General features: G+C 31.1%; 3 protein-coding genes across 10 annotated transcripts; 1 reads left to right on the top strand and 2 right to left on the bottom strand.

Moving 5' to 3' along the window:
- Positions 1 to 392: 392 nt before the first annotated feature.
- On the bottom strand, positions 393 to 1,406 carry LOC130894261 (exosome complex component RRP46). The gene is made up of 4 exons (XM_057800956.1): positions 1,201 to 1,406; positions 1,034 to 1,147; positions 791 to 912; positions 393 to 740 (listed from the first exon to the last, which is right to left on the bottom strand). Exons 1-4 carry the CDS (start codon positions 1,355 to 1,357, stop codon positions 414 to 416), a joined length of 720 nt encoding a protein of 239 aa, XP_057656939.1. The 5' UTR covers positions 1,358 to 1,406; the 3' UTR covers positions 393 to 413.
- Positions 1,407 to 1,440: 34 nt separating this feature from the next.
- Positions 1,441 to 22,220, top strand: LOC130894250 (patj homolog). Of its 6 annotated transcripts, none has more exons than XM_057800926.1 (8): positions 1,441 to 1,961; positions 3,328 to 3,501; positions 3,793 to 4,036; positions 4,108 to 4,454; positions 4,799 to 5,003; positions 5,774 to 5,913; positions 7,190 to 7,448; positions 10,352 to 11,770. In XM_057800926.1, exons 1-8 carry the CDS (start codon positions 1,713 to 1,715, stop codon positions 10,738 to 10,740), a joined length of 2,007 nt encoding a protein of 668 aa, XP_057656909.1. In that variant the 5' UTR covers positions 1,441 to 1,712; the 3' UTR covers positions 10,741 to 11,770. The 6 variants fall into 6 exon arrangements, with proteins under 6 accessions (XP_057656909.1, XP_057656907.1, XP_057656905.1 ...); XM_057800924.1 differs by having other exon boundaries at positions 1,448 to 1,961; positions 4,805 to 5,003; positions 11,290 to 22,220; XM_057800922.1 differs by having other exon boundaries at positions 1,451 to 1,961; positions 11,290 to 22,220.
- LOC130894276 (uncharacterized) lies at positions 22,151 to 26,237 on the bottom strand. Of its 3 annotated transcripts, none has more exons than XM_057800989.1 (3): positions 26,116 to 26,237; positions 24,225 to 24,416; positions 22,151 to 22,347 (listed from the first exon to the last, which is right to left on the bottom strand). In XM_057800989.1, exons 1-3 carry the CDS (start codon positions 26,177 to 26,179, stop codon positions 22,238 to 22,240), a joined length of 366 nt encoding a protein of 121 aa, XP_057656972.1. In that variant the 5' UTR covers positions 26,180 to 26,237; the 3' UTR covers positions 22,151 to 22,237. The 3 variants fall into 3 exon arrangements, 2 of the variants coding, with proteins under 2 accessions (XP_057656972.1, XP_057656973.1); XM_057800990.1 differs by lacking the exon at positions 26,116 to 26,237 and adding an exon at positions 24,799 to 25,183; XR_009059307.1 differs by lacking the exons at positions 22,151 to 22,347; positions 26,116 to 26,237 and adding an exon at positions 24,472 to 25,183 and having other exon boundaries at positions 24,278 to 24,416.
- Between the last annotated feature and the right edge of the window lie 1,607 nt (positions 26,238 to 27,844).

Genomic DNA, 27,844 nt, shown 5'->3' on the forward strand with positions numbered 1-27,844 from the left:
AGTAGTGCAGAAAATCACAAATATAATTTTAATTAATGCATATATCACACAAAGAAATATGATTTTTGAATTATACTTACTCACTAGATAGATACATAATGCATTTAATCACAAATATCTGTTCTTGGATATTGTGAATAATTATATAGCCAATTTAAACTTAAATGATTTACTTTTACTAATGATTTTTTTATTCTCTGAAGTGCAAAATTTTGTATAAAGGAATTTAGTATTTTTTAAATTATTTTTAATACACATATTTTCAATTTAGAAAATATTCTCCAGACTGCCTCGAGAATCGCGACAAGCATCGCCGTAGTGCAAGGTTTCAGCTCCAGGGAATAATATATAACAAAATTTGTTAAATTCTGGTAGAACAAAGAACACAGAAATTATTAAGAAGGAAAAACAATTTATTTTGTAAAAAATTTTACACTGTTTTGTACAGCTTTTTTAAAAAAATTAAAAATATCTTCAGTCCCTTCTTTGCTCAATTTCACAGCTTCATTAAACTGCTCTTCTGAAAATGTTCCTTTAGTATGTGAAGCTATTATTTTGCCATATGAAGAATCAAATACAAAAACAAATGTAGCTTTATTGACTTTTTCCATTATTGGTGGTGTTAATGTAATTTCTTCGTCTACAGTTAAGTAACAAGTTACTGAGGCAAACATAAATTTCATATCAATACCTGCATTAAGACATGCTAAACAGGCTGCATTTACTGCACATGATATCAACTGAAAAAAAAATATTTTTTATCTGCACTTAGTAAGACCTAATAACTTACTTGACCGCTATCTTGTATTTCTTGTAATGTTACCAAAATAGCTGTGCGGGGATACAATGATGCTAACAAAGATGTTTCACATATATTTCTTATAACTGACTCATACAAACGATCTCGAACACCTTTAAAATATATCTATAATTAATTCCTAGTATAAATCACTACTATAAACCTTTTGTGGAAATTAATCTGATCTATTTAATCTACATGATTACTGACATTAGACGCAAATAGAAATTATACCTGGCAATCCACTTTTTGGTCTATAATGACATTCTACCGAAGCCTTGTCCATTAATAGTCTTTGTAATTTTACTTCTACAGGGCCATAGACACCTGCTAATACACTTGTGTTGCCTAGAAATGTTTTTCATTACTCTAATAATTGAAGAGTGATATTTCTTATATACCTTCATTGAGTACTGCCGATCCATCAGGTCTAGTAAGAAGACCTAATTTACAACTAAAGTTTGCTTTACCATTTGTAAATTCCATAATTATAACTAAGTCATTAGGGTATGGAGTTTCTACTTTTTTGTGTCTTATTAGTCTCGTCTTTCGGGGCATCTAGCTTAAAAATTATGTACCATAATAACCAATGTTATGAAAGATTAAAATAAAGAAGACGGTGATGCTCTTCAAAAAAATTTATACGTCATTATGCTGTCAATGTCAACTTTGATAAATGTTATATTAATTTAAAATTTAGTTTGTTGTAGGAATACAATAAATATTTATTCAAAAATGTTGAAAGTTACCACACGAATAGATTTGTTTATATTAGCACTAAATAACATGAGTCAGTGATTAAATATAACTTGAAATAATGGGGAACAGTTCAGTTTATTGATTCAACAGGAAAATTTACGACCAAATTACTTTTTAACCTGTACAGTAAAAGAAATGAATAAAACGAAAAATCATGGTACTAAGCACAGAGTGGTCTCAAGTAGAGATAATTGATTTAATTAACGATGGCTCTGGTCTTGGATTTGGAATCGTCGGAGGAAGAAGTACCGGAGTAGTTATTAAGTCCATCTTACCTGGCGGTTTAGCTGATAAAGATAGCCGTTTACAAAGTGGGGACCACATACTTCAGATAGGTGATATTAATTTAAGAGGACTTACAGCAGAACAGGTGGCTACTGTATTGAGGCAAGCTGGACAGCAGGTGCTTACCATTTTTTAAACTACACCAAAATGTTCTTATGTAAGATTTCATAGTACATTGCACTTGTGTGTTAGTATGTGTTTTATTAAAGTAGTTAGTATTTGTTTTATATTGTTTCATGTTTTGATTTAGTACTATGAAATTATTTAAAGGAAGACATTTATGTTTGAAACATTGAAAAAACATGCTAATTATTCAAATAATAGTTGAACACAGTTTATTCTAAAATAACATTAAATCAATATTTTTTATTCTTCATACTAAAATTGTGTTGAAAAAGTCAGAGAGTCGGAGAATAGAGTTAGCATCTGCCTTTATAGTATGACTAAATATTTATCTTGTTCAATTTCTTTAAATTTTTGTATTTTTGGAGATATTCACAATAAAATTATCTTAACCTCTTAGGAATACAACAATTCTAAGATATCTATAATTTTTTGGAAAATTAGTTTATTTTGCACCATGAAATTCATCTCTAGGACAATCTTCAGTTCTCCAATATTTGTTGCATGTGAAAATTATATTTTGAACATAAAAAAAATTTCATTTTGTTTCCCCTCTTTTATTTCACTGCAAAACATGTTTAACTACAAATATTATTATTCAAAAAATTGGTGAATGCAAAGATTAGATATTAAGACTGCCAAAGACACCAAGAATTATCAAGAAATTTGTTACTGAAGAGGGACGGACGGAGGTTGACGCCTTTTTCCAATCACTTAGAAGGAATTGCAACAATTATTCAAAATCATGATTGAACTATCAGTTTTATAAGTAGATAGGAGAATGTTGTCCTACATCACTTATTAAGAAAACTGAAGAACAAATGGTGGAAAAGGATCAACATAAAATTGGAAAAAATAGTGTCTAAGCTGTTATTGATAAAAAAGTGAATAATTATAAAGTCATTTTATTTAAATGTGCTATGTTACTAGGAGCATTCTTATAGGATCTTAACTGAAATACAATTTCTGATTGTGATACTGATCAATTAAAAATTAAATTATGAGGTCAGTTTTAGTATCTCCTATCAATTGTTTTGTTTGTTTCATTCTTATAAAATATGTAAATATACAATATTATTATTAGCAATGTATTTCTCAAACAGTATTTTCAGAATCCTGAACAATTTTTGCTTAAATTCTTGAATATTCTACAATATTTGTGGATTTCAGGCCTTCAAAATATAATTTTCTCTGTTTGTGTTATTCTATGTTATGTTCTAGATTTTATTTTGGTATGTTTTATATTTACTTTATAATTTTACTACATGTAGGTATTTAGAACATATTTATATTCTATTATCTTGTTTATTAATTATAAACCATCCATGCTAAATTATAACTTAAATCTAACTGCATTTCAGGTAAGGATGGTTGTAGCCCGTCCGGTGGAACCGAGTTCATCTGATTTTTTATTATTCAACTATTCAGCACCAATTGTTCCTACAAGGGTATTAAATGATCCAGAAGAATTAGATAGACAACTTGTTCAAAATGGCTTCACCAATTCGTATATACAGTATATAGAAGGTTTACAGGTATGTAAACATTAAACACAGTTTTGATTATGTTTCTAAATCAACTTGACTACATCTTTATGGCTTCCCAAAAAGTTCTGTATTGTCTTTGCACATAAAGATTAAAGATCCTTTCTCATCTCATTGGAAGCCATTGTATAAGAGTATATTCTGGTATATTTTATGAATCCTTTCATGAACCTGTGTTGTTCCTTTACAATTTTCTGACCATTAAAATTTTTTATAAGAGGGATACTATAGTAGTCATTTTATTTGCATAATACTGTTTACAATTTAAATATGTAATTATAGGTTGTAAAAAGTGATAATGCTCAGGGTCAATTAGAAAATGATACAATCCCCTTGAGTCCAAATAACTTTAATGAAAAAAGTCTAAGTATTAAGTCTACCCCTAATGGTTTAGCTTCAGTGGTTGATTATCTCCCAAAACAACGTCCTCTTACACCAGTAACACCAATTGAACATAACAGTATCAATTCAGAACCAGAAACGGAAAAGATAACAGTACACTTAGTTAAAGATGAGTTTGGATTAGGTAAGATGTTAAAAATTGTTAAGGCTTCTCTAAATTACTTTATTAATAAATTGTCTATTTTATATTTGCAGGTATCACGGTAGCCGGTTATGTGTGTGAAAAGGAAGCACTTTGTGGAATCTTCATAAAAAGCCTTAATGAACAATCGGAAGCCTTCAAATGCGGTAAAATTCAAATTAACGATCGAATAATTGAAGTTGATGGTGTTTCTCTAGAAAATTATTCAAATTACGAAGCAGTTAAGAAACTTAAGGAAACTGGTAATGAGGTTACGATCACTTTTGAAAGGTATCTGAGTGGCCCGAAATATGAACAATTACAAGAAGTGATAGCAGGTACCGAAAGAAATAATAAAGATGTCAGTCCGGCATCACCATCTGCGACGACTTTAAGTTGGATTCCTATTGATACTACAGAGGTAACATATTATATTAGGATCTGTCTAACAGAATATCAGTTCTTGTCTGAAAAATTTTAGTTATCAATTATTAGTGAATTTTTTATTTTTATTACCCCTGAAAATGCCTATTTATGATAGAATATAAGCTAAGAGTGTTTAAAATAATTTGCTAATTTATAATCAGTTGAAATAGATATTGGAATATTAAAAAAAGTGTACAAAATCAATTACTTATTGATAATATGTACAAACAATACATGTTTGAATTTGTGTTAACTGTTAAAACTTACAGAAATGTAATGGTAAGGTGCCTGTTTAACATTATACAGTGTCTTTGTTAGAACCTAAATGCTACATTTTAGGTGAAGAACGATCCTGACATTTCATCACTTGATAGTGCAAACAGTGTAACATCAGATCAAAATCCAGAATCCAAAGAAATATTTGTCGATGAAAATTTCCAAGTAAATTTGGAAGACGATCTTGAATCAGTTATAAGGCAGAAATGGCAAGATATAATCGGAGATAATGCAGATATAGTAGTTGCAAACTTAACCAAACTAAAAGGTGAGAGTACAATTTTCATTTGAATCAGAAGAGGTGTTATTGAAATGTGAATGCTAACATTTACTAGTGTGATTTTCACTACAATCGCACTTAAAGTAGATAGTTCTTGAAACTTTTGTCCATTTTAATGTAAAATATATACAACTTCGTTTAGCAGTTTTGCCTCTACTTTTATTCTTCTTTGAGAAAAATGCAATAATAAATGTAAAGATTTTATATTACACTTGTATTAGATTTACATGATGTACTGCTATTAATCGCTTTTTTATTATTTTAAATTAACCTCTAACATGAAGCACTATATTTCTTTCCCTTCACCATTGTTAAAAAAGCAGTCCTTTATATTTATTTTTAAATGCATAGCAAGTTAACAAATAATTGAGAATACCAAAATATTTACTATTTACTTGATATAAAACAAAACGTTTATATATTTCTTTATGATGTGAAATCATTTATGACTTTATCTTTTATTTTTAACTGGACTAGTATCACAATTGATATTTATTGCAAGTTGATGAGATCATTATTTGCCAAAAAAGAATCACTGTACTAATAGATAATAAGTTTGGTTTCATAACTTTTTATTACATATTTTAGATCATTTATAATCCACTATATATGGACTTGATATATAGTATAATATAGGATATATAATAAATGGGTTGTTCAGACTCATAATCCTTGTCCAGTTTTTATATAACACTTTCATATTCATTAATTATAAAATTTTCAAGTATTTTTTATTATTATTTTCTACGACTTTTTAGGATTGGGCATAAGTTTGGAAGGAACAGTTGATGTTGAAGGCGGAATAGAGTTGAGACCACATCATTATATTAGGTCAATTTTACCTGAAGGACCTGTAGGACAAAACGGTAAATTGAGTCCGGGAGATGAACTTTTAGAAGTAAGTTGAATGTATTTTTTTTCTTTTTTAACCGGCGCGATGGTCCTTTGAAAACCACGGCTTTCTCAACAAACGACTGCCAATCCTTTCTGTCCTGAGCATGGTGTCTCCAACGCCGAACCCCTAGCGGGATCAGGTCCGCCTCAATGTCCTCCAACCAGCAAAGAAGCGTTTTTCTCTTAGTCACCACCGTGGTGGAACTCCATACATGGCTCTGCGCGGGTATCGATTAGATCTTCTCCACGTGTGTCATCCACCCCCAGACGCCCCCTCCCTCCCGCATGAAAGTCACCAAATCTGGCTTGACATACATCCTCCTCCTGATCCTCCACCCACCATTTTTGCAAACAGGGCCAAAAATCTTTCGCAGGATCTCACGTTTCCAGCAGTTCAAGGTGCCCTTTGCGGTCTTTGGACTGCCCAGAAACATCTGTTTCCTGCGAGCAACTCTCGCCTTGATCTCCGTTGTATTTTTGCTTAAGGCTGCTTGACATAATGCAATACAACTTGCAAGAAATTGCATGCAAGTCTCTGTAAACAGTAAAAGTAAACTAATTCCTAACCTCAAATTTTATCTAATATTTTGTACCTAGTTTAACAATAAAAATAACAAAGCTAAGTTTTACGAAAGTCAGCTGATCTGTTAGTAGCTAGACTGCAACTTGCACGCAATAAAAATGGCACAAAACTGATAATTGCATTGCATTGCACGTTGTATTGCATCATGTTAAGCGACCTTTATGGTAAATTCCATGGTAACTGATTCTACATTTTCATTATAAATATCTCCTTTGAATAAATTATAATTCACTAAATTAACTTGATATATTGCCAAAATGTAACTGATGCAACAGAAAATGAACATATTTTTGGTATTGACAGAAATTTTTTGAGTAAGGAATTTTCTTCATTGGAATTTTTTTGTTGATAGTAAATTTCATGAATTATTTATTTTGTTTTTATTACTTGGCAAGCACATAAAATCAATTCATTTCTATTATTGTAAACTCAAGTAGGCTTAATTGAAAAGCTACTTATTGAACTCTTTTAACATTTTCTTACCTAGTGAACAAGTCAAAAATTGCATTTTTTACTCTGATTGTCAGTGTTAAAACGCTCTACCCCTAGCACCTTCGGTAGTTATACTTTTTAAAGTGAGATTCAGATTCATAAACATACTTATGTTGGTTCTTGGTTGATACCAATTAACTCAAAAAAATCACTTCATGTGGCGATTTAAATGAACCCAACAGAATATTAGCTTATTATTTTCTAGGTAAATGGTCAAAAATTGCTTGGCATACGACACGTAGAAGTAGTAAGGATATTGAGAGATCTTCCAAATACTGTTAGACTTGTATGCTCCAGGGAACATAAAAATAACAGGGTTATAAATACCTCACAAGATAGGGAGGCCTTCGAAGCTAGAAATATTTTAGGAGGCAGTTTAAAAAATCTTCTGCCGCAACCTGAACAAAAATTATTAAAAGCGTTAAGTGATACTAGCCTTAATACTTCCAGTACAACTACAACAGGTAATTTTCAGGTTTTATGATTGTCGCAGTTTATTCTATTGGGTAGTTTTTTTCGTAAGTAGTGTCTTAGAACTTTTTTTTAACACATACACCAAGTGCACACACACACATACTGCATTATCTATGATTAATTTATACACAGATCATATTGCAAAATATAGTTTTCTTTACTTGTACTAACATAAATTCTATTGATGTGTTAGTATTTTAATTATATAATAATTTACTACTGTGTAAAATATAAAAGTGAGATGTATGCTTGAGACTGAGTATGGCAATGAAGAAGAAGAGTAGACAACGAATCACCATGTCAATTATCTCTTAGCACAAAGAGCACGCATCATGTTATATTTTTAGTTGTAATATCCTTTATATTGATAAATTTTGTTAAAATAAATGTTTATTATTAAAATTTGATACTTCACTAAGATCATGAATATGATATATCTGTTGGAACTTGAAAGATGAGAATGTAATGAAAAAATATACAGTTTCATACAATGACCGCCTACAATTCACTAGGAACTATGAAGTGTTGACGTTTAAACAAATATGTTACATTTAATTTGGAGTAAATTCGATTTAGATTTTGTAGGACTTATGGTGTTCGAATAAAAAAGTGTCCGATTTATTTTTAACATATAATAGTTAAAATGAGAGAGGAAATACTATTTTATCTCTAGCTTTTATTAATTTAATTTAGCTAATGCCTGATAACTAGCAAAAGGTAAAATAATGAAAGTTTTATAAAGAAAAAGTATATTTGATACCATATTTTACAATTTAGTATTGAAAATCAAACCGATTCCATTTTTAGATAAAAAATACTTTAGTGGTCAAATTTGCTCTATGTTAAACATGAATTTTAAAAATCAGTAGTTCTGAAAAACTGGTGGTACCTCTTTTGTTCTTTAACAATATTTAGGTTAGATCCCGTATGGACGCCACACCAATGCAAAAAACAACACCTTAAAACTACAATATTATTGTCACAATAAATTTTGATATACTTTTTAAAAAATAATTTATTTCGTGCAGTAATAGTGGTGTCGGTACATTTTGGTACAATACAATATTTATAAGGAACCTTTGTCAATCCAGGCTTCGACAAAAAATACGACACGGCACGATAGAATGGTAAAACAAAACCACGTGATGTGGATGCTTCTGTAGCTTGACGAACGAAACTCAATCGGCGCTGGTGACGTGAGCAAGCGATTAACGCTTTGCAAGAAAAAAACAATTTATATCAGCTCTATTATGAGTGTTAGAAACGTGCAGTCAATTTCAAAATTTATGTAACATTAACGAAAAATATAAACTTGACATCGTTTTAAGACCCATTTAGTTAAATTAGTAGATCATTTTATTAAAATCAATCAATTTATTAAAATGATATACACTGAGTGTTTGTTTCCATCATTGTTTTCAACCAGTCCACCATCTAGAAAAGTAAAAATGATATAGGCCCAATCCATTTTAATTTTTGTTGGATAAATTATATTCTTGTTGATATTTTATGTCATTTGGTTTAAAAAGGTATAAAGAAATAAATTTGGGTTTGTTTTTTATAGTGCATGGATTTATTGGGGTTAAAGTACATATCTTTAGTCATAGTCACATATTGGTATAACTACAAAATCTAACCAACTAGAGTTATTTTCCTAATTGAGGTAGTAAATTTAATAAAAAAATATGAACAAATCAACTCCATTTTTAATGTGCTGGTCAAATTAATTTTATCCCTAGATATACTAATAAAAAAATGCTTTCGTTATCATAAAAAATTTCAAAACTTTATTTCATTTCCAGTAGAAAAATTTTTGCTTATGCTTTGACAAATTATTTTTAGAAAAAAATAGTTTTGTGGAAACTGTATTAAGGAAAATTATAATTATAGATAGTTTAAGTAAGAAGAATTGCAAAATAATTTCTAGAAATTATTTGAAATAGAACCCAAAATTTCTCATTTATCATATATTGAGTCGAATCTATTAAACGTGAAGCATTTTAGCTACCGTCATTGCCATTTTCCAAGACAACTATCTTCGGATGCAGAGCAATTTCACTAAATATATTGAAAGTGCATGTGTTATCTATCTATCACTTGTACGAAGATTTCCGACACAATTTTCTTAATTTTATCAACGACATACTGAATACACTGTTTACACCAACACTCACAATTACACTGTCTGACGCGCGTTTCGATAACCAAGTTATCCTCTTCAGACTCTGAAAGTAAACAGTATACCAGTAACTTTAAGACAGTGTAATTGTGAATGTTGGTGCAAACAGTGTGTTAAGTATGAATATCACCAACGGTTCCAGAAATTCCAACTTAGTTGTCAAGTCAAGACATCGAAGGTGGTCCAGAAGGAGATATATTTTTGACGACGTTCCGAGAGCCTTTAAAAGCTTTTCATAATTCTTAAACCTGGGTTTTAAATAAAATAAAAGCTTTATCAAGTATTCTCAACGATTTAGAGCCTTTTGAAACATAAAATTGAGGACAAATTGTATGTAGATCACTACTGAAATGATGCAAACAATGTTTAATAGTCCTACCAACGTAAAAGTACTTTAAATATTTGAAACATTTTTCTACTGACAATTTAAATGAGTAATTATCTCGTCACATGATATATTAAACATTTTACTACTTATTCTAAAAATAATATATCATATTTTTATTGTTTGAATATTTATTTAAAAGCTTGTTATTATTTTCGTGTATAAAAAGTGCTTGAATCACTTAGACACTGCATGAAATGATTAGGAAAATGTACCACTTTAAGAAGACTAGTTAGTCATAGAGCTTGTTAAAGTCATTTTGTAGAATAGGCTACTTCTACTTATCTCCAAATCAGTTTAAGCTGCAACATATTTATTTTAAGTTACAGAAGACACCAATCTACACAAAGCAAAATCTCGTTCTCTAGAAGCAACGAATGTGGCGATGTGGTCAGAAGAAATAGAATATGTAGAGCTTAATAAAACTGAAAGGGGTCTAGGTTTCTCTATTTTAGATTACCAAGATCCACTGGATTCGAATAATACTATTATAGTGGTGAGAAGTTTGATTCCGAACGGAGCTGCTGAGCATAGTGGAAGGATCATTCCAGGCGATAGGCTGATCAGCGTGAACGGCTCAAATATCAAAAATGTTTCACTTGATCAAGCGGTGAGGGTTCTTAGAGGCGCACCGCTCGGGGTAGTGACTATAGGAATTTCCAAACCGTTACCTACCATATTTTTTAAATTAATTTATATGTTCGATGCGAAAAAATAACAGTTATAGTTTTCGGAACATTAAAAATTGACTGCAATGATTTGTAGGTACATTTTTAATCACTTTTCTTCCGAAAGTTAGAGAATAGTTAAGCCACTGTGTTTAGTGACCAAAGATATGTTTATAAAAATCAAATCCTCTTTATTATTGTTGATTTAATATAACATTATGCAGCTATTTAATTAGCAAAATGATTTTTTTTATTTTATAATCATTTTTTTAAATTCATGCAATACTCTTATTCATTCATCATTTCGTTTTAAAAAAATTGAGGCTTATTCATGAATCATTTAAGGGGGTATTCTTGTCTAAAAGCATAAATCTTAGGGATTTTTGAAACTAACATAAAAAAATGAATAACAATTTCACTATAATTTTTTTTATATGATGTTTATTAACTTGACATGATGCAATGCAATATTTTATCATAAATTAAAACAAGATTCGTTTTCAATTTTTCTTTGTAAATCAATGGTGTACTAACTATCACATATTGAATGATTTTTTTCAAAGTTTCAGTATTTTTTACAATATATTTATATTTTTAAGTTACAGACATCGATGGCCAACAAAAAATTAAATCGCGATCATTAGAAGTAATCAACTTAGTGCTGTGGTCAGAAGAAATAGAATATCTACAATTGAATAAGACTGAAAGAGGCTTAGGTTTTTCTATATTGGATTACCAAGATCCACTAGATCCTAAACGTACAGTTATTTTAGTCCGAAGTCTAGTTCCTCACGGAGCTGCCGAACAAAATGGAAAATTAAAACCAGGAGATAAACTTATAAGTGTTAATGGAGTATCAATAGCAACTGCTATGTTAGATCAAGCGGTGCAAGTATTGAAAGCCGTACCTCCAGGTGTTGTTACTTTAGGAATTTCCAAACCCTTGCCTAGTAGAAGAAATAGCGATACTTTGAGTAGTTTCAGTATGAATTCTTAAACACACACAAAAAAATAATTTATTTCGAATATTTTTGAACGTTTGTTAACTTACACAATAAAATTGTCATCTCAGTCCTAGAATGGAAAGTATACCCCTATATCCATCGACTTTTCCATCACTCAAAATATGTGAAATTATCAAATATCATTTTTTTAGAGCTATGAGCTCCATATTATTTCTCCTCTATGCATTTATTACTGCCTCAATTCAATTAATTGTTTAGTGTTTTTAACATTTACTCCTCTTCTAAATGTTACAAATTTTTTTAAGTGAAAAAATAATAGGTCATCAAAAATTTTAAGAAATTCCTAGTAATTAGAGAAATTCTAATAATGTTGACACAGTGGCACTGCTATTTTCCATTTGGCAATAAACGATTGCTCCTATTACTTCCATCTCTGATAAATCGATTGATATTTTGCTTCCCTATGCAGAGTTTTGTTGTGTGTCTTGGAAAAGAACAGATTGTGTTGACAGTGTTCCGAAAACGTTACCTGTTTACTCATCTAAATTGATCACACAAAGCTGTGATCAGTTCCGTTATATATTGTTTTGTAAAAATAAGAGGTAATTATATCGATCACTTAAAGTGGCCCTTCGAATATTTTTTGCGACATTTGTAAATTTTTCCTGAAGCCATCTCTTAATAGGACTGGAAAAGTGTCGACATTTTTAACTTGTTTCACTCTATGACTGGATTACTGACATTTTTAATTTATTTAATGTTTTATATTTCATATAACTTACCGATGAGGATCAACTTACCTAAGAGTGCTTTATACGTATGGAAAGGCTTCGCATTTCGAGGTTATGTTTTGGGAATAAAACCTTGTACTACTTATTCTGTTTTTCTCATAGAACCAGTTCGTTGTTTTATTTTGGTGGAGTTCCTTGTTATTTTAATACTACAGCTCTCAAAGAGCCTTGGCCTCGTCTACCACATACCTCTCCAGTCATCACGATTCCACGCTCGGCATCTCCACCCCGTCATACCTAGCTCCCCAAGATCCTCTTCGACATCATCCAGCCATGGTTTGCGCGGTCGCCCACGCAGTCGCCGGCCCTCGGGCTTGTGTCGGTACGCTTTGCGCACTCCCCGCTCCTCAGGCATATGCTCCAAATGGCCTATTCATCTGAGTCTGGCCCTCTTGACTTCTGTCACCAGGCTCTACTCGTAGCTGTTCAATATCCGGGTCTCGCAGGCGTACTTAACAATCGGGCGTAGAACCGCTTTTTCTTTCTCCAATTCAATAAACGTGACTTGAGTAGTCGTTGGAGACTGGAGTATGCTCCTCATTTTCACACCTTCTCTTATTTACTACGAATTGTCATTATTTTCGGTCACTAGTGATCCCAGTTATTTAAACGATGGTACATTTTCAAACTTATACTTTAAAAGCAGAAGTTCTTCTGTTCCTAACCATGTATTTCGTTTTGGACTTGTTAAAGGTGATCTCCGCTTTACAGGATTCCTCCACCAGCTGCTCAAATCTTTCCTTCAATTCACGCTCCCTTCGACTGAGTACATGAATGTCAAGAACTGCACTATTCTGTTGAGCAGACTTCCTCCTCCAGTAACTTCTGATGACTCGTTCTAGATTTAGGTTGAACAGTAGTGAAGTACACGAGAGGACGTCTCCTTTCCTGAAACCTGTTTGGAATTCTCTTGAGGTCTTCCCCGCTATCTTCACTTTGCTCTTGGTCATTTTGAAGACAAATTCCAGAAATTATTAAAGAAAAATAAAAACCAAAATCATAATGATTAGTTGAATACTTTCCTTATTTTTCTGCATTTTAGTATCGTATCATATCTTTTCGATGGTTAACAAATGAAATGCCAAGTTTAAGCAACAGTTTATTTAAATTAAGTAGAAGACAAAAAAAACAATTTGTAGTTGTTAAAATTGAATCTTATCATCATATTTTACAATCTAAACTTATAAACATGTATAAATATATTGGTAAACGTTATTCTTGTGGGAGTGTGGCAAACAAACACTGTACTAACCCTAATATATTCCGAGCTTTCGAATAACTTCAGGGAATTAATTAAACGAAAATTTCGGTTGAATATATTTTTCATAAAATTTTACGTTCAAAAAATAACATTCAAGATGAAAATGAGACATAAATATTAAAAAACAAAATATCGTCATAAATAGATTCCAAAAATTCGAAATATTTGCAGAAAAAGAAGTAGGGGACACTTGGGTTAGTTGATTCTCATTAAGTCTTACATAATTTTTGGGTGATTTTGATTGTTCTGCTTTTATTATTTATTATTGTAACAAGTAATAACAAAAATACATCGTACCTCGGTTCAAAAAGTGCCATAAGTCAGAAAAAACAAATTTAATTAATGTTTCACATAATAACTCCAAAACTGATAAAGTAACCGCTATGGTAACTATTTACACGACATTATTTGAGATTAGAATGTCAAGTTTTTTAGCACCAATAGTACAATAAAAGAGATTTTTCAATTTTTTGACTTATAACACTATTTGTGCAGATATCTTCTGACTCCCTTACCTCATTTTACTTATTTTTTCAACCATTTAAAGTACAATATACATTGTATTGATAGTACCACGTTTACGTACAGATCTCAAATCATATTTTACAAATAAAAGGTGAAACACAGTCATCTATAGGTTCGTTCCAAAGTTAAACGAACGATTCTGTTTTGTGGTCCAACCGACTTGGGTATCGTTTGTAAACCGTTTCCGGGACGGTTTTTTCCATAATTGGTTGATAGATTAGAAAGTTGGAACAAACCTTTTATCAACTTGTATTATAATGTCACACTTTACCAGTCTATTATTACAGATTTTTTAATGAATATTTGTCGAAATGAGTAGAAAAATATTTTTTTTTGTATGAAATAGAGCAATTGACAAAAAAAAATAATCTCCAAACCAAAAATTTTGTGTTTTAAGAAGATTGTAACATATTATATATCAGATTCGAAGTGGATTTTGTCTTATAAAATGAGGAGATTGATATTTTTCAAAAAAAGTAGAGATTTATATAATGAAAAAAACGGGGAAAGGATATTCAAAAAAAGTCTTGATATATTTTATTACTTGATGAGTGTTGTATTTCAAAGAAACTTCTTAATAAGAACAAAAAATGTTTTAATTTACTATTCTTTAGTGGCGCTGAGAAAATTGCAACAAAGCTTAAGCAGAACACAAAAAAAACTTTAGCATTTTATGTCGATAACAGAAAAATTTCTATTTATCTTACTGATAATTTTTCTAATGATTTCCATTTATAGAAAATTATTATCTTATTTAGTGCTACCACCATACTAATATTCACAATTGAACCGTGTTTCGATAACCAAGTTATCGTCTTCAGAGACCAAAGTTAACCTCAGTGTTGGTGTACTGGTAGCAGTAAATCGTGTCTTTAATACTAATATCATCAACTTTCCAGAAATTTCCAATACTTTATAACTCATAATGAGAAATAGAATCGGAACAAATTTTGTTTGTGTCCTGGTGACGTACTATATAAATCGATGACTATATTTCAGCGGTAGTATTATGATCTAATCGTTAAAAAAATACAAAAGAAATTTAGAAAAACTAAACCAGAATATATTTTTAAATGCACGAAACAATCTTTCGACATTCATCGTAAATTAAAAAATTAGGAGTAATTAAGGGTATACAATCATGTTAAGTTTTAGTTTCGGTCAATTAGTCCGGTCAATATAGATATTTAAAATAACAAAAATTCCCGGAAAGCTAAATATTAGTGGAGAACTGGGATTTACCATCACAAATAAAGTTTTAAAAATTCTCATCGATTCTTTGTCTGCTACAAAAGTTATTCGGGATCAATATCAAAATTTGAGGTTTCTTGGTTAAATCTAAAAATTCTATACAAAACTGGTCATCATTATTTTTTTCTTAAACTTACCATTCCTGAGATATCGCGATTCTAAGAGTCAAATTATATATTATATGCACACCGTGGTTTCCCCTGTAGGCATACTCCGCCAACTGTTATGACAATTTTAGTATAATTTAATAGAACAATACCCGTAAAGTTCTAGATATTACTTTATTATTTATATTGCTATTGATTATTGAGTTAACTATCGTTTTGTTTCCATTATATATTTTAATCAGATCCATACTCTTGAAAGTCTACTTCAATAGTCATGTCTTTTTCGACTTCTTCCTCTTGCTGGATGTTCATAAATTGTTCAAATGTGGCTGTGTCATTGGTCTCTTCATTAAAATCGCAGGAATCTTCCTCTATTCTACTCAACTGGACATTTGACCAAGACTGACCTTGGCAATCGATACACGCTTGAGAACACAGCAACTCGACTTTTTTACAGCCACATTTGGGCACTACAAACTTTTATATAATTGCAAAAAATAGTGTTGAGTTTTTTTGGAGCAGGTGGGATTAAAGTTTTGATCGGTTCCAGAGTATTATCTATCAATTTCCAAACCCAGTCTACTGCCTAGCCATGTTTGAACTTGATAGTATACTCGATACAAGTGTTGAATAGCAGATGTCGATGTTGGAGGTAGACATGACAGTTGTTTTTTACATTTGTTGAATATCGTTATTCAATCAATGCAAGTAATTTTTTTTTGGAACTCCATAAACCTTTCTTCCGTATTTATTGTTTTAGGTGTGGAATCAATTTCTGTACATACTTCAGCGCAGGGCCGGATTAAGCAGCACCGGGCTCCAGGTCTAAGGGGGCCCCATCATTTGAAAACATTCTCTATTTTTTTATGTGTAGATACTCAAATCTAACGTAGTGATTATTTTTTCAATTTTTCCGGGTTTCTGAATTCCTTAAGGGGGCCCCGTCATTATTTTAGTCCCGGACCTTATAAATCATAATCCGGTCCTGCTTTAGCGCAGTCATTAAAATTTTTTTTACGAATAATTTAAATAACTGACGTTTTGCCCCTTCTGTACATTGCTGACGACCTGAGACATTTTTGTACCTAAAAAAAAACAGCTCAATTAACCTAAATGGTAGGCGCTTGTAATAAGTACGTATATCCACTTGAACTGAACCTTTAGCACTGAAAAACAGGTATCTTTATGTCTAAATTGAGCGGACTAAATACTAAACGCACTATCTTTTAAAGTAAACTAACTATATACTTGATATGATAAAGTTAGACAGATAGTAGCAATGAACACGTCATAATAAATAATGTATTTCACAAATATAGGGGAAGCCCGGGCAAGACGAATATGTTAAGGGAAAGGATTAAAAAAACTGAACTTGGACAACGTCCACATAAATTTTTGATTACAAATAAAAAGTGCCTATTATCCGTCGACAGAGTATCAGTTATATTAAATGAGGCATTATTTATAGGTTGGAGGAACAAAATCTCCAAATACATTTAGATTATAAGGTCTAATTCCTGGTTCAATAAATCCATTTGTTGCGTTCTGGACCGAAGCACTTTTGATATAAGCTGAAGCCAAATAGTTTTGCTGATTCATAATTCTTCCAGGGTGACTTTTTTGAAACGTGGGTGCGCGATATTTTTTTTGTTGTATATTGATACACTCTGAATGAGTTGAACCAAAAAACTGACTGTCTTAATTATTTCAAGTATACACACAGCTCTTTTTCTTGCTCTGTTGTAAATCTACAGAGTTTTTTTGACTTTATATGTCGATGCAAAGGTGTAAATGGAATTTCAAATTCAGTAGCGGTAGATTTAATAGACTTTCTTCTTCTTTAATAGCTTTTATTACTTTTTTAAGTGATTCCTCTGACCAAACTCCTCGACCACTTTTGCATTTGTATTTAAACACCGTAAAAAACAAATCATATTTTATTTAATGTAATGCTAATTAATAATGACATCAATTCCTCACTTACTACTATACCTATATTCTAATTGACTTGATTAAATGTCTAAAAAAATATTGAACTAAGTATATCCTTCTTGCCCAAATCACTCATATTTATAAATTGAATTAGCTTACTATAAAAAGAGTCTATTCGTTAACACTTAAAACATAATGCAAAAATCAATCAATCAATACACTTAACTTGCCAAAAATCGTAACAAAACAGCAAAAAACTTTTTACTTTAACAACAACACACGCTTCTATTGTTTTCGTTGAACTGTCATGGCGAGGCTGAGTTGTTCTTCTTAGGGTTGGTATTATAACTGGACGTTATTCGAACGCCCGTCGAAACTCCACCGTTGGCCAACCGTAGCTTTGTGCTGAACAATTTGCTTAGGCTGCACTTGAAGTTCAATTTTAACCAATCAATTCTGAGTGAACTGACATTTGACGTGAAAAGTGTGTCAGTCAAATGTCAAAGTATAGTTTGTTTGAAGTGTCCACGTGTAGTTTCAATATTATATAAATTTAAAAAGATGAATTGCAAAGGAAAAAGAGTTATCAGTGTATCAGATGAATAATCATTACTATTATCTTTCAAAAGTAGCCTATTTTATAAAATTTTGAGAGAAAATGATAACATCGTTCAACTGGTTCAATTAATTTAAAATAATATATATAAAGCCAAAGTAAATAAAAATTGAGGTTAGAAAGTATCTTTCAACTCTCGGTTGACACTTCAAACTGAACTTTCGTTGCGGTTGGACCAACCGACAATCAACCAGCCGCTCGATCCCTGGCTAACGTTTATAATACGTAAATTCGGCCTCAACTAATAGTTGAATCTCAACCTTCGGTCAAGCGTATTTTATAATACCGATCTTTACCCACACTATGCATCTAGCACGGGCTTCCCCTAAGTTCACAATTCTAAAGAATTTGGACTGTTTTCACGAATAAATTATATCTGAAGTTTAATATTGTGTATTGTATCACTTTCATTGAACACTATGCTTCCAAAATCAATATCAAACATTGCAACACATATCTATATCTTCCAATATATTCAAAGCCATGGGATTTGATTTCATTCATTTAGTTAAATTTTACTGTGTTTTTTTTTTGGTAATTACTATTAATAAATGAGAAAACTAAAATGATTTTGTGATGGATTATGTTGAATGTTATATTTTTAAAATGTATTATTGTATGAAATTATGTTTCCGTGTTATATTTATGATAATAATTCTATCACACAAAATGTGATTATATTTTAACAAAGTAATTCCATGTGTATAAAAGTATCCTCACAATAAAATAGGAATTGATTTTAACGTAAAATAGTGATCACAATTTTTTGTGCCATATTTTATTTTTAATTTTGTAACAAAGACTGAATTTGTTCAAATTATCAACCCTTACCTTATTTTGATGCGTAAACGGTAACTATTTTTCATTGTTTCAAATGGGTACATAATCAAATATTTAGTCAACCCTAGAAGCCTTCGACTGCTCCCTTTGATCTATCGGTATCATTTTGTTAGCTGAATTTACCGAATATGCAGATTGGATACCGCGTAAAAAAATTTCCCTATTTCCATATTCTATATGAATTTGAATAAAATGTTTACTACTGCTTTGACCATGTCCTCCACCAGTGAAGATGAAGTTATAAAGATGTTTGTTTATTTGCGATTGAGAAGAAGAAGAAAACGAAAACACGGTCAGAGTCAAATGATTGATCAGCTTTTCCAACAAGGTCTGGGTCGGTTTTTTCACAGGAACCAGATACTTGTAAACACGAAACTTATTCAGTTATATAATGATCATCTTTGTTTTGAACGTAGTCTATAATCTGGTCATTCTCAACTTCCCAAACAAATATTATCTTCCTCGTTTAAGATTCCTAAAATATCATCTTCGTATAATCTTTTAGATCGTGACATATTTCTACCTGAAATAACGCCGCAAATAGATATAAAATATATGAAAAACAAACAAAAGTAACATCACAATAAATTTGAAATTGTTCTTGGTCTTGGTCTAGTTTTGTATTATTATCATATATATTTCCTTAAAGCATTTCTTTAAGGTCTAACAACAGCCAGTAGTTGATTGGAACTAGATCTGGAGCAAATGGTATGTGGGGAAGATACTCAAATTTCAATTAATTGGATTTATATTTTTTTGTGTGACACTTTTTCTTTAATATGTATATAGGACTGTTTCTTTGGAATTTCCATCTTCAATTGTTAATTGTTTCACCTTTTCCAAACAGTCCATGAACAATTTTGTTTGTATTGTTTAAAAACACTCATTAAAAAATTCTAACAAAGAGACTTTGAGGAAAGAGCAGTAAAGTTTATACATAGCTGTTTTCCAGAAGATGTTTGGGCAAGAGAACAATTTGATTATCTAATGTTTACTTCCGTTAACGTTTACTATGATTCCAATAATTTTTTTTGCTTTGCACAAAAATCTAATCGGACAACTAATACCAATAAGCAAATCTTCGGTTGGACAAAAGACAGCAATCACTTGATTATAGTCATTTCTGTTTATTTTGTCCAGTTTACTGTATGCAGTAATTTGAGAGTGAAAATTGAAGCATTTTGGTATTTGGAGGTTCATTTTAACTTCAGACCTGTGTCCAAATAGTTTTAAACATGGTGTTGATGATATTATTTCATAAGTTACTGTAACTTATGATAAATTTTGCTCCCAGTTAAAACTATACAGTTCAAAATTGTTTATGCTTGTTAATGTTCATGATTTTAGGTATTTTGTGATTCGAAATTAGTTTTTTCTATAATTTTTTAAAAACAGATGAGAATTTGCGTTTCAACTTCTTTTAGTCTTTATTAAAATATGCATATTTATAACAATCAATAGATTTGTATAAATACGTATTTGAAATGTAAAAAATAAGGAAAAATTAATGTTTCTTGTTAAAAACAAATTTATATTTTGATTTTTTTCTTATTTTGATATTTATGGTGTAGGTGATCTATTGACTTAGAGTTAGATTTTGAATTGAATTTTAAATAGGAATAGACCTAAAATCAAGAACATTTGAAAGTATAACCATATCAAAAGGTATAAGAAAATAAAGAAGTTCGAAAACGTTTTACCAAAGTTATTATCTCCCTAAATCTGTTGTGAATATAATTGTTGGAAGCTGGAATTTCAAAAATAGATTTGGTCTAAAATTTTTGTTTATGCATATATTTATCTTTAGGTCCATACTCTTCTAGAAAACAGTTTTTTTGCTTTAAATTATCTTCAATATAGTTATTTTGTTAGATCGAGAGACAATCGAATGCCTTCTCTGCCTCAAATACGTGATTTAATTTATGATTTATTTTCATGACACTACCTGCAGAAAATTACATTACTCAGAATGCCGTCGATAAGTCTGATTTAGTATAAAAATATATGAAAACTAAGACAATGTTTGTTATATTACAAAGTATGCCCAATCATTGACAAAATTAGCAGACATACACAAAATTTCCCATGAAATATCGGATGTGATTTTCATGTTCTAATCTAAACAAAACCGACACGATTGACTTGATTACTTGACAAAATACATTTAAATTAAAGGGAAATGTAATACATGAAGTTAAAAATAAAAGTCAACATAATGACACAAAATGTCATTAGCAGGACCGCCAACCATTCATAATGAAAAAACCACGGACATCTGCTATAAAACTAACTGTAGAGTCGGGCTTGTTCAACAATATCTAAAGATATACATAATTTTGAATAAAAGTTTCTGATAATTGGTTTTTTTAAATAAATATCGTTGTACATTATTTTCAAGTTCTTGAAACTTAAATTTTTGTAGTAAATTGAATTCTTTTCTTTAACGTTGAGTATCAAAATGAGGTTTTTCTATTTGTGTTATTTAAATGTTGTGATCTTGTACAATTTTAGTCGTTACACGAATGGTTTAGAATGGTGCTTTATTATTATAATTTTTGCCACTAGAAAACAAACTTAGTAAAATAATGAGATACATAAAATGTTCCAATTTACAAGAAAAATTATGATGAGGTTATCATGATTTCTGATATCCCAGTCTGATAAACTAAAAATAATTTTTTTACTGTAATTTCATTTCATTCATTACGTTTTTTTAGCACCAAGATAGAAAAAATACAAATTTTCATAATGGTTTAATAAAAATGTTAACCATTTGATTAAATTTTGTTCCTTATAGTTGTGATTTTAATTTTTATTTGTTGAAAGCATGAAAAGGATATTACATATTAGATTTTTTTAATTTTTATAATTCTATCTCGTTCCAGAACATCCATCAACCACTGCTGAAATTTTTTGTCCCTCAAATCTTCTCATCCATTTCTGTCCATCGCTAGTTGATTCAGTATCTCTTTAAATCTTTTCTGGTCATCTTATTTAGGGTCTGCTTCTTCATTTTTAAAGCACCGCGTCTAGGTCTAGGTATGTTCAGTAATCGACCAGTCTGATTTTTTTTGTAATTTGTCCAACACAGGCACATGTATTTTTTTGCAGGTTTGGTAAACTATTGTTGATTTGAACATTTTATATAAGAGGTTGACATAAAAACTAAGAATAGCCATATAATAAATAATTTATTGAATGAAAATTAAATAAATAAATAAATTGAAAATATTTTCTACAAATTGTTGTTTCATTTTTCCTATCGATAAAGACTAATACAACAGCAAGCTGTGATCAGTTTATGTTCCGAGCAAGAATTTGCATGAAGAAAGCTACAGTCCGCGAATTTACATTGATACGGAAGTTGTTCTGAAATAATAAAAGAAAAACAAATTAACCAAACGACTTGAATTAGTTTTTACGTTAACTTGTTTTTAAATCCACACTGTTTTCTAAATAATGACACATATTAAGGAGGCGTAAGGTTAAGACAACACAGTTAAAATCTTTATATTCAAGCAATTATACGTTAAACAATATTGTATGAAATTTTCATGCAGAAATATTAAAAAATACGGCAATTATTCGAACTAGTCTTGGAAAAAAGTTGAATTGTGGTGCCCCTCATAACTTGGTGATGTTATGAAATCAAAAATCATTCATTAGATATGAGTTTTCCCCGGGTAACCCAAGGAGGGTTTTTCGGAATTTTAATGTTTCACTTTTTTGAAACATATGAAAAACTAGGCTGATTTGTTATTGTAAAATGAAAAATATTAACAAACTTGAGTTATCTTGTAAATTACATACAGAAATAGTGTTCAAAAGGATAAGTGCAGTAGTTTTGAACACTGAAAAATCTGGTGTAAAATGTTTATAAGCGAATTTTATCAGCACACCTCATACTGAATCATCAATGCCATCATTCATGATATCTCAAGTACCTTTTGTTCCTATCTACGACGAATCCTACCTTCTTTAACTTGTCTTTCAGCTTCCTGCTCTGGTCGCCTTGTATGTGTGGAGTCAGTTTATGGCGCCTAGTAATCGGCGCTTAATCCACTACTGATTCCCTTATCGTGCATGAAGGTTAGTAAAGCAAAAGACCCTTCATTGAAGATAGTGGCTGCCACATAAGCTGCAAGTTCAACGACGACAGAGATTCCACTCAAGTGTTCTTCAAGATCTTCATAGATAGGCTTGATGGCATCTAATATTCTTGTGTAGTACGTGTGTTTGAATGTAATGGAAGGGTATGTATTATATAGAGAGCCAAAGGTATAAAAATACTCACAACTTCGTAAATTTTGCTCCGATCGTAATTATGACACATAAATCAAAAAAGAGATTATGCGAAAGATTAATGAAGACAACGATTAGATAGAGCAGGAGTCTCCAAACTACGGCTCGCGGGCCAAATCCGGCCCGCGACAACTTAAGACTAATGTATTACTATGTACTGTGATAAGTTGAATGGAATAGAATGAAAACACAGAGTGATAATTACTTTATTTAATTGCAAGGTAAAACTTTGATGATGTAGAAAACTCAACTAAGATATCTAAACTTAAGCATATTTATTAACTAACAAATAACAAATATGGAATTAATCCCAACTAATGAAACAAAAACAAAAAAAAAACACTAATGAGATTTATGGAATTGTGATTTTTCACCGACTATTGTTTTGGCCCTTGGGATGTAACGAAAAAAATTATTCTGGCCCGAAGGCTTCAAAGTTTGGAGACCCCTGAGATAGAGTGACGACCACTTTTGAATTTCTGGAAGTCATTTTCACAGAACACAGAAAAATAGTCACGTTAATTGATGGAAGTGAAACTTGGTTAATGAACAAAAAGATGTAGAGTAGAATAGCAGCAGTGAGGAAAATAATGAGAGAGCTCAAACAGAAACCAATAAATAACAAAATAGTTAGAAGATGTTTAAACTGGTTCGGACACAAAAAGAGAGGAACACCACAAAGCCTAATCAGAAAAGTGACAGAAGCAAAAAGTATATGAAAAAGATGAAAAGGAAGACCTAGGATAACATCAAGTAACACAGGAAGGAGAAAGACAACGGAAAACAATACAGCAGATGAATGAAGTAGCAGGAATCCGAAAGAATTGGAAAAAATAGATGAAAAGAGAATGAAAATTAACATGCAAATTTTTTTGTAGGATTATAACAAATATTTATCGACATTGCTTCATTATGAATATGTACATCATATATAAAAAACTTACCATAAGGATTATTAGGATTATTACAACAGCAGGAATCGTGGAATAGTTTATCGGTACAATAACTGTAGATAGAGGGGTCGCAGAGAGGACATCTCCTTTTATACGAATTTCTAAAGATATCTGAAGGATTTGAAAATGCTGTTAAATCTCCAGGTGCAAATAGATTTCCAATTTCATTATTTGTGAATATAGCTAAAACATAATTATTTGAAATACTTCTTTTTGAAATGATCTATGCAAAATATACCATAATAAACACTAACTCATAAGAGATCAAGTTGGGAAAAAAAGAATTCACATAAAGATATCGTAGACTGCTTTAACATTTTCGTGTGTGGTAACATTACTAGATCATCAACATAAACACTTTATAATACGGTATCATTTATATTTTGTTACATACACGATTTTCAGTAACAGCAATCAATCCCATGCACAGGATGGCAAATGTGGAGGGCAGCATTTTAAACTTGGCAGGCGATTCACAACTTATCTTTTACTTTCCGAGATGTATATTACTTCAACCACATCAATTATAAAGTTCGGCTAAAATCTCTAATCACTGAATACCTACTATATAACATAACGGACGTGGAAAGTGTCATTTTACACACGAGGTTGCAGGCCGGGTGTGGACTGCATGCGAGTGTTTACTTATTTTAAAATTAGTAACTTATTGTATATCATATAAATTCCCACTGTAGTTCTTTTCATTTATTTCCGGGCCCTTTTGTAGTCTTCTACATAACCTCCATTTTGCTTCATTAATATTAACATTATTTTCCTTTTACTTGAAAAATAATGCGATAATGGTCACTTAAATATAGGCCACTGTTACAACGGTTGTCTATAGTAGCTTTGATAGCACGTTGTGTTTATGTAAGGATACAAAGAATAGGATGGTCTACCTAATCAAAACTGTCAAATTGTCATCTGACGTCATCTGACATCCAATTCACTATTACTAGAACCGTCTAAATTCATTTTTTAATTTCAATTCTGTATTTTCACGCGATAATAAATCATAAATGTCGTCTAAAGCAAACTATCATCAACATTTTGATAATCAAGTCGAACTTTTCATCCCGGCGAGAGAAAAAATAAATAATATGGCTTCTCCCGTGCTAAACTCACGAGAAATAAATTCAATTCAATTGAAAAACATTATAATAACAACATGAGAAACTCTTAGAAATAACAATTTTTATATTTTAACGTTGGTTTATAATGGTTTTAGTTCTGTTTCATATAAAATCAGTTAAATATAATTTATAAGAATTTTTGACGTTTCGTCCTACTGCGGTCTTTATCAAAATATGAATTGGCCTTAACATGATCATTGTTCTTGTCAATGTGACCATGATGAAACCTTTCATATGAGGCTACGTGTTTGTTGTAATTTGTTACGTCACAAAATTGGATTGTGTGGATCCAGTGAAGGTAGACCGCCCTATTCCTTGTGGAAGAGTCCTCGAAGTTGTTTGACATTATGCAAGGCTCTTGATCTTATTGATCCGCCCTCGTACATTGACAACTGAAAACTTCGGTGATAGAAAAAAAGGATTATGACGGATAATCGAGTACGTTTTAAGTATTTTTTCAATTAAAGAGAGTATGTCAATTTTGAAAGTCTCTGAAGAAAAAACTAACTAAAAATACTAAACGCTCTCTTTGTTTATTCCATTTGCTTTATACACACTGTATAAGTTTCTATACGTTATAAAATTCGTACGTATAGGGGTCACGTCGTAAATTTCCGTAGAAATACAATTAATATTTAAATATATTTTTCTCTCTGATAATTTAAGCATCTTTTAACAAAATTTTAATATCCATAATCCATGGAAAATGTTATTCATTATAATTAAAATTTTAATTTAAAATAACTTACCGTTCGCTCCAATTCCAGTACAAACAAGCCCCAAAATTACAATACCAACAATGTTCATCACCATGTTCACTTGTCGAGTTCAAACTGAAGTAATTCTACATTCACAATCGCGTCTTAACTTCTTGGGTGAAATCTCGATATAACTGTATTCATTTATTCTTGTTTTTTATTAGGCCATCACCTTTTCAATTGGCAACCATAATTTTATCGAATAGTGAGTTAACTGTAGAAGCAGCTGGTTTTTGTTTGTTGGTAGAATATTTAAAAAGATAATTGGGATGATGACTTGTATTGTGAATAAAAAAAATGTCTAAGCAATAACATTTTTATGAATGCTAAAGATAACGTTTTGATTGAAATTTATGCTATTTAAATACGTGCGAAATGTTGAAAATTTAGTGAGATGCTTCATATTCTTAAGGCGAATTATGCACATAAGCATCTTGTATGGTAGGACTAGCATGCTGCTCGAAGACAAAGCTGTGTTAATTCCATGGAGCTTACACACATTATGCGACCGGCAAGGTGCGACTGGCATAGTTCAACTCTGTGCTTGTCGCGTGCAGGCCTACAAGGAGCCGAGGAGTCGAGGTTTGACGCTGCAATCAGCTTGCGTCTTGAGTTGACACATGCGCAGAACACGTTATAAATATGGATTCATACGGTACAACTTCCGGAACTTTTCTGGGTGTTCCAAGAGCTGTTTGCTGATTATGTATTGGTTACTTTCAACATTTTGGTGCCAATAAGGGTGTACCCAATATTCACGTTGAATATTTATTCTTCTTCGACGTCGTTTTCTTCTAATGACGGTAACAATAGCATTTCATCAGCCGACGACGACGACATTTTCCAATAAACTGAGTGCCAAAAAGTTCCCACCTCTCTCACATCGTTACTAGCACGTGTCAATAATTAACTTTTGACTATAGTAGTTTTTCTTATCACTTATCTTTTCATAAGACTTGATGAGCAGTGTTATTGTGAAACATGGGCGCTGATAGAGTAAGGTAAAGAAAGATTAAGAAGATACGAAAGACAAGTCATCAGAAAAATATATAGAGGCGTGAATGTGGTAGATGAATGGAGAATAATATATAATTCTGAAATAAACGATAATTCTACAATCATCTACATCATAAAATCTCGAAGAATCCAATAGTTTGGACATATTCAATGTATGGAATGCCAAAAAAATTCTGAAGTGCACAAGGGAGGCCAAAAATAAGATTGTTGGACAATGTCATTCTCTGAATTGTGGAGGTCCATTTTTCAGGAAGCTAAGCTCTACACAGGGCTGTAGTGCCGCGTGGAAAGATAAGGTAATTTGTTTAAAGCATTCACTATGTTTTTCTGATCTATAATATGATGAGCTTATACATTGAAAGTTCAGCTCTCGCAGCTGCATCGTAAAATCACAAAACGCAAGCTATATGAGCACATACATTGTTTTTGGTTCTTCTTAATTATTTCCGTCATCGTACTGGATTAAAATGGTATCATTAATTGCTTGGTTGCCTGAAGCAAGTCTTAGTTCTCATTTAGTCCAGCTTCGTACCTTTGTACTTCAAAACAATCTCATAGTTTAAATTTCTGGGTATTGTTGCTTGAGCTTAGCCTGGACTCAACTGGAATTGAAACGTTATTCATGTAAAGACAAGAAAATTCTGGCAGATTGTGGTGATACATTTGATGCCATGCTTCTTGTTCACATCCAAACTAATTTGTT

Source organism: Diorhabda carinulata, chromosome 5 (genome assembly GCF_026250575.1).
Source record: "Diorhabda carinulata isolate Delta chromosome 5, icDioCari1.1, whole genome shotgun sequence".
NCBI lineage: Eukaryota > Metazoa > Arthropoda > Insecta > Coleoptera > Chrysomelidae > Diorhabda > Diorhabda carinulata.